This window comes from Carlito syrichta, unplaced genomic scaffold (genome assembly GCF_000164805.1).
Source record: "Carlito syrichta isolate Samal-C Ts95f unplaced genomic scaffold, Tarsius_syrichta-2.0.1 Scaffold126486, whole genome shotgun sequence".
Classification (NCBI taxonomy): domain Eukaryota; kingdom Metazoa; phylum Chordata; class Mammalia; order Primates; family Tarsiidae; genus Carlito; species Carlito syrichta.
In genome coordinates, this window is record NW_007070582.1 from 31,587 (window position 1) to 38,739 (window position 7,153).

Here is a 7,153-nt window from a genome sequence, read left to right on the forward strand (position 1 = left end):
GCGGCAGCTATGAGGCGGGACGTGCGCATCCTGCTGCTCGGCGAAGGTAGGCGTCCGGGCCGGGGGTCTCGGAGCTGCCGGGGCCGCGGGGCTGCGGTCTCGGAGCCGTCGGGGCCGAGCCGTTGAGCGCCGTGACCTTGGCGGACCCGCGCTGACTTCCCCGCCCTGCGCAGCCCAGGTGGGGAAGACGTCGCTGATCCTGTCCCTGGTGGGCGAGGAGTTCCCCGAGGAGGTCAGTGGCTGCAAGGGCAGGCACCCACGCAGGGTTGGGGAGCCGAGGCCCAGGTGCGGGGCTCCCTGCTCAGCCCTGCGTGATCGGCTGCAGGTCCCTCCCCGGGCAGAAGAGATCACTATCCCTGCAGACGTCACCCCGGAGAAAGTGCCCACCCACATCGTGGACTACTCAGGTAACTCCCCAGCCCTCCTCGTGGCCGGCCTGTCCGCAGGCTTTTCAGCTGCCTGCAGTGGGGTCTCTTCCTCCGTCCAGAAGCTGAGCAGACAGCCGAGGAGCTCCAGGAGGAGATTCACAAGGTAGGGTGTGCTGGGGGACTCTAGGGGGCCGGTGGGCTCCGGTTTCCACTCCAGGGCTGCTGCAGCCTCCACCTAATCGGCTTTCTCCTGGGGGAGGTGGATTAAGGTGCTCAGTGTGTCCTCGGCCCTGGTGATTCTGCTGTGATCTCAGCACTCAAAGAAGGGAAGGGACCACTGTCTCCATCCTGCCCTGTGGCTGGCAGCATTTGCTCTTCCTGTGGACTCAGGGCAGCAGCCACCTACTCCTCACTGTGTACTCAGCCCCCAACCCTAGCCGAGGCCTTGCCTGTTAACATAGCACATGTGCTGGTTCCATAGTGTCTACTGTGTCCTGGGGGCATTGCTGGGCAAGGGTGCAGGCCGCTGTTACCCAGGAGCACCCCCTTGCCCCGACACCCTGACCTTGTCACCCTGACTGCTCATGGTGAGATGCCAGTGAGAAGTGAGGTCCTGCTGTTCCCTTTGTCCTGAGTGCCAGGATCTGAGCGTGGCTGTTTGTCCAGCACTCTCCAGGGGACTTGCTGACCGGAGTTGTGGTGCTAAGGCTGGTTTCTCTGCCGTGTGAGTGGGTGGGGGTGGTTGGCCTGAGGTTGGAGCAGTGGCCGCCAGTGCCTCATGTGGCATGGCAGGAAGCGCTTGCCTGAACACTGGGCTGAGGCAGGTTCTAGGGAGGGGCATGCTTCCTGGCCTCCTCACGCCATGCTTCCCCTGAGTACCTGGGCCATGGCAGCCAGGGCAGCCACCTGTCACCATGCCTCACCGCCCTCCCTGCAGGCCCATGTGGTGTGTGTGGTGTACGATGTCTCTGAAGAGGCCACCATCGAAAAGGTGAGGTGGCACCCTGTTCATTCAGCAGCCTGTCCTCACCCTCCTCTCCCACTCCCTTCCCCAGCCTGAATCAAGAGAGCGTTTCTGGGATCCTCAACCTGAGCCATAGGGCTGCTCTCCAGGGAGCCCGAATCTGAGTTGGGGCTGGGTCTCCTGTGCCCCATGTGCTGCAGAGAGCCCAGGGTGGCTGCTGGCCTGGACCACGCTGGCCAGCAGCCTCTCTCCCCTCCCCAGTGTCAGAACCCCAGCAGGGGTAGCTGGGGCCTGTGCTGCAGCTGCCCTGGGCCTGTGACCCCAGGCTTGGTCTGGCAGAGGTGACTGCCTGCCAGCTGCTTTCTCCCACTACTGTGCTGCCAGCGACCACACCTTCGGGTCTCGTTGGGCCTTAACCCACCTTTGCTTTTCCCAAGTCAGGCAGGAGGCCCTGCTGGGAGCTGTGGAGTGGGTAGGCCGCCATGCCTCATTGCCCAGCTTTGCCTTTCAGATCCGGACCAAGTGGATCCCCCTGGTGAACGGGAGGACCACAAGGGGGCCCAGGTAACCTGTGCAGCTGGGAGGGCTGGGCATGCCGGCTGCCCCATCTCTGGTGACCACAGGCCTCCCACAGGGTGCCCATCATCCTGGTGGGCAACAAGTCAGACCTGCGGCCCGGGAGCTCCATGGAAGCTGTGCTGCCTATCATGAGCCAGTTCCCAGAGATTGAGACCTGTGTGGAGGTGAGCAGGTGGGGGTGGGGGTGGGCTCTGCGGAGGCCAGGGCTTGGGAGGCTGGAGATGAGCTGGCGGGGAGGGGGGCTGTGGGGAGGCCTGAGCTTGGAGGCTGGTGGTGACAGGTGGGGATGGGGGGATCTGTGGGGAGGCCTGAGCTCAGAGACTGGTGGTGAGTGGATGGGGATGGGGGGCCTGGTGAGACTGGAGCTCGGAGGCTGGCGGTGAGCTGGCGGGGATGGAGGATTGGTGAGGCTGGGACTCAGAGGCTGTGGCTCTTTGTGGGCCTGAGACCTTGGCTCAGGAATCACCCGATGAAGGGCAGGTGGGACTCCCCAGGACTCCCAGCCTGTTCCCGCTCCCCCAGTGCTCAGCCAAGAACCTGCGGAACATCTCGGAGCTGTTCTACTATGCCCAGAAGGCTGTCCTGCATCCCACAGCGCCCCTCTACGATCCTGAAGCCAAGCAGGTAACCACCCCCCACCCCCGAGCCTGCGGGGCTGCTGTGGGGGCGGCTGCCAGGGTGCTGAGCTGCTGCTGTCTCCGCAGCTGAGACCCGCGTGTGCCCAGGCCCTCACGCGCATCTTCCAGCTCTCAGATCAGGACCTGGACCAGGCGCTCAGTGACGAGGAGCTCAACGCCTTCCAGGTGCCCTCCGCTCCATGGGAGGCTGAGCCCAGCTAGCCTAGCAGCTCCAGGGTGGTGGGTCGCTCATGGCAGCTTTCTCTTGGAGGCAGAAGTCCTGCTTTGGGCACCCCCTGGCCCCCCAGGCCCTGGAGGATGTGAAGACTGTGGTGTGCAAGAATGTGGCAGGCGGCGTGCGGGATGACCGGCTGACTCTGGATGGTGAGGCCAGGTGCCTGCCATATTCGGGTGGGGGTGAGCCTGGGCTGGTGCTGCCCTTCTCTGTCTCATGCAGGCTTCCTCTTTCTGAACACGCTGTTCATCCAGCGTGGCCGGCACGAGACCACGTGGACCATCTTGCGGCGCTTCGGCTACAGCGACACTCTCGAGCTCGCAGCTGACTACCTCTTCCCGCCGTGAGTGTGGCGGAGCTCAGGGCTCCCCCTCCTGCGGGTGGGGGTGCCACCCACCGGGCTGCCTGGGCCTGCTCTGCCCCGGGCCCTCACATGTCCACACAGTGCGGGATTAGGCAGGGCCTTGCTATGGACTGCCAGGTGGGATGAGCTGTCCCTGTGACTGGGGACCTCCATGTGCAGGAACAGTGGCTGCCCTCCTCCCAGCCCCAGCTTCGGGGCTGGGAGGTACAGGAGTCTGGGTACCCTAGGGAGAGTCTGATGGCACATAAGGAGCTGTCAGGGCGGCAGCCAGACGTGCCCAGCACAGCAGTGCAGGGTCCCTGGGAACCAGATGAGTGTGGTGGTGTACCCCTAGGCTCCATGTACCCCCCGGCTGCAGCACCGAGCTCAACCACCTGGGATACCAGTTCCTACAGAGGGTATTTGAGAAGCATGACCAGGTGAGAGCATGGCCACTCTCACATCCCCGCCGGCATGTCTCTGCACACATGCCCAGCACACTGCCACACCCTCTGCCTACAGGACTGTGATGGCGCCCTGTCGCCTGTGGAGCTGCGGAGCCTCTTCAGCGTGTTCCCAGAAGCCCCCTGGGGTCCGGAGCTCCCGCACACAGTGCGCACCGAGGCCGGCCAGCTGTCCCTGCACGGCTTCCTCTGCCAGTGGACGTAAGCATGGCCTTCCCCACGCCCGCCCACTACGCCCAGCTGCTCTTCTGCCTAATGCTGTGCCTCCTGCCCATCTCCAGCCTGGTGACCTATCTGGACGTCCAGCGCTGCCTCGAGCACCTTGGCTACCTGGGCTACCCCACCCTTTGCGAGCAGGACTCCCAGTCCCAGGCCATCACAGGTGGGTGCCCAACCTCGCCAGTCCTGGGTCCTGTGCCCGACAGCCGCCCTGATCGTGTTTGTCCTCACAGTCACCCGCGAGAAGAGGCTGGACCAGGAGAAGGGGCAGACGCAGCGCAGTGTCCTCCTGTGCAAGGTGGTGGGGGCACGAGGAGTGGGCAAGTCCGCCTTCCTGCAGGCGTTCCTTGGCTGTAGCCTGGGGGTGAGCGTCCACTGAGGCCCTGCCCCACCCAGGGCCCTGGGGTGGGAACATGGGCACAGCAAGCCTCAGGGTGTCTCCCTCCCCTTTGCTCCAGGACACCAGGGAGTCTCCTGAGGAGCCACCCGCCTATGTCATTGACACGGTGCAGGTCAACGGGCAGGAGAAATACTTGATTGTGAGTGCTGGGGGAGGCCCCGCGTGCACACCCTCACCTGGGGAAGCAGTCCCATTGTGGCCCTTGGGGACCCAACCCCAGGGACACTCCTCGAGGCCCCTGTCTGCCACAGCTGTGTGAGGTGAGCGCAGACAGCCTGCTGGACGCCTCGGTGGATGCTGCCTGTGATGTCGCCTGCTTGATGTTCGACGGCGGCGACGCAGACACCTTTGCACACTGTGCCAGCATCTACAAGGTGAGGCCTGGGCTCTTGCTGGGCAGTGCGACTATGGCTGTGCTCGGCCGCCTGGGCCCTGCCCTCATGCCACGCTCTCCCCCAGCGCCATTACATGGACGGGCAGACCCCCTGCCTCTTCATCTCCTCGAAGGCTGACCTGCTCGAAGGCGTTGCCCCAACCGGCCTGGCCCCTGCTGAATTCTGCCGCAGGCACCGGCTGCCTGCCCCAGCCGTGTTCTCCTGTGCCGGCCCTGCCGTACCCAGCACCGTCATCTTCACCCGGCTTGCTACCATGGCAGCCTTTCCGTGGGTATCCCACATTGCAGCCTCAGGAGGGTTTCCTGTCCCCACCCAGGGCACCACTGGTGTCCATCACTGGGCAGCAAGACCGCTGGTGTGAACACTGGTGCCGGCCTCCATGTGGTGCGGGAGCCTGTGTGCGGTGTCTTCCAGGGCCTGATCCCTGCCGGCTGTCCCTGGGGCTCCGAGGCCGGGCGGAACGTGGTAGGGGTGTCCAGCAGCAGGTGCTCGGGCCTGTGCCCGAGGGCCTCTGCAGACGGCCCCTCTCTCTCGCAGGCACCTGGCCCATGCAGAACTTCACCCGACCTCCTTCTGGATCCGGGGCGTGCTGGGGGTCCTCGGGGCCGCCGTGGCCGCAGTCCTGAGCTTCTCCCTCTACCGGGTCCTGGTGAAGAACCGATGAGGCCCCCACAAGGAGCCCCTCACCTGACCCGGGCCTGGTTGGGCCCTGCAGGGGCAGCACAGCCACGCGTGTGGACTCCCAACCTGGCAGTCGCCCTTGGCCCAAGCCCTGGTGTGTTGGGGTCACCACTTTTGTCTAGACCTTTGCTTTTGAAGACAGGCTGCCCCACAGAGCCCTCTGTTCTGCCATGCCACTGCCCCGACTCCTGTCCAAGCCTGGGGTGGGCAGCAGTGGGTGGGCTGGGCGGCAGCTCTGGTGCCAGGCATTGCCTCACCTCTGTGTTTGTTGGGCTGGGGCCCAGGTGAGGAAGCCAGCAACAGACCCAGAATCCTCAGGGCTCCAGCCCTCTTCCTGGTCTTGGGTGGCCAGTGGGTACCAAGGGGGCTGGAAGGCAGAGCTTCAGCCAAAGGTGGGGGTTGGGTCAGGGCCCCCCCACCCTTCCATTCAACGTGGGCCCTTTTCCACTGTTGCAAGACATGAGATTGGGTTTCCTGATTAAACTCACTTGTGTTCTTTCCACTTTCGGATCCCAGTCTCTGAAAACAGCTTTTCTTGAATAACCTGTAACTTGGGTGGGCTGCAGATATCACACCTCCCTTCTTTCCTGGTCGCCTCCTGAGGTTTCACTCGGGCCACTGTGGGGAGTGGGCTCTAGAAGGTCCAGTTCTAGCTGCTGTGATCCAGCAATTGGGCTTCCGTTGAGGCTTTGTGTTCTAGGGTAGGAGGCCCGCTCAGACAGATGGGGCCTTTTAGGGGATGTGTCTGGGCCTTGCTGCCTGAGGTCCCTGAGGACTGCCCCCTCCCCAGAGCCCGGTGTGCTGCCCAGCACTGCCCACCCCCTGCAGTGTGCAGGCATCCTGGCTAAACTAGGCTTCTGAATGTGACCCAGTGGTTGTAAAGACCTGCCATGGAGCAGGGTGGCAGCACAGCCCTGGCCTGTGGGCCGTTCTCCCATGCTGGAAGGAGGGACCAGCTTTGGTCTGGGCCCAGATGCGTGCTTCCTGGGGCCACCCACCCAAGTCTCCACAGACTAGAGCTACCTCTCCAGGTACCCCTCCCCGAGTCCTGGGGTTCTGCCTGCTCCCCAGGGATCCTGACAGGTTCTGGTCGGCCCAAAGCCCGGCCCTAATTGCGGCCTGATTGCGGCCAGCTGCCCTGATTTGTGGCCTGTGGCTGGTGGGGGCAGCTCTGGGCCTGCTTTGGGCAGCGGGATGCTATTTCCAGCCTGCTGTGTCACCTGAGGGCCAGTTATAGGGGTGGCAGCTCTGTTGCTTCTGCTGTGGCAGTGCAGTTTTGAATGACCTGGCCGGCATTGCCATGGCCACGCATCCTCCTGGCCTCCATTAGCTCCATTGTTGGAGGGGTTTGCTCACCTTCTCCGGGAGCAGGCCCCCTCCAGCGTCCTAGCTGTAGCCCTGCCCATTGGGGTTCTGCCGTCCTCATAGCAGAAGTGGTCAGGAGCCTCCAGCCTAGTGAGAAGTTAGTCTTGGTCTGATCTGGGAAAGCTGCAGTGGGCTTTTCCTTGCCCACTGTGGGCTGTTGCTGGGGATAGGATGTGTTTCTGTCACAGGCTGGCACTCAGGGAGCTCTTGTGCACCGCAGGGAGCATGGGGTGACAACCTGGGGGCGTCAGGCAGTGAGGTGGTCAGGGAAGGCTTCCTCGAGGAGGCAACTTGTCAACAGGTCCGGGACAGGCTACGGGGGAAGGCGAGGGTCCTGCCCGGGAGGGTTTAGCTGCTGCCCCGGCGGTCAGTTGCGCGGGAGCTGTGCTGCAGGGGTGGGGTTGGGCGCCGCGACGCCGGCGGGGCGAGTGGCTCCTCCCGAATGTGTGTCCAGAGGCGGCCCGGCCGGCGCGTCCGCGTGCAGGGTGCGCGCGTGCCCTGGCCGCGCGAGGCGGCGTGTGCG

General features: G+C 64.2%; 1 protein-coding gene across 1 annotated transcript; it reads left to right on the forward strand.

The window, feature by feature from the left end:
* The first annotated feature begins 9 nt into the window (after positions 1 to 9).
* Positions 10 to 5,775, forward strand: RHOT2 (ras homolog family member T2). The gene is made up of 19 exons (XM_021707840.1): positions 10 to 46; positions 174 to 232; positions 326 to 407; positions 488 to 531; positions 1,306 to 1,359; positions 1,844 to 1,896; positions 1,967 to 2,075; positions 2,434 to 2,535; positions 2,616 to 2,714; positions 2,804 to 2,912; positions 2,986 to 3,106; positions 3,462 to 3,546; positions 3,629 to 3,771; positions 3,852 to 3,952; positions 4,023 to 4,159; positions 4,248 to 4,328; positions 4,441 to 4,563; positions 4,649 to 4,851; positions 5,122 to 5,775. Exons 1-19 carry the CDS (start codon positions 10 to 12, stop codon positions 5,246 to 5,248), a joined length of 1,869 nt encoding a protein of 622 aa, XP_021563515.1. The 3' UTR covers positions 5,249 to 5,775.
* The last annotated feature ends 1,378 nt before the right edge of the window (positions 5,776 to 7,153 follow it).

Coding starts and splice junctions, on each gene's coding strand:
- RHOT2 (XM_021707840.1), top strand. CDS start 10: ATGAGGCGGGACGTGCGCATCCTGCTGCTCGGCGAAG. Junction 2,913..2,985: donor TGACCGGCTGACTCTGGATG/GTGAGGCCAGGT, acceptor TGTCTCATGCAG/GCTTCCTCTTTCTGAACACG. Junction 4,160..4,247: donor GCTGTAGCCTGGGGGTGAGC/GTCCACTGAGGC, acceptor CCTTTGCTCCAG/GACACCAGGGAGTCTCCTGA.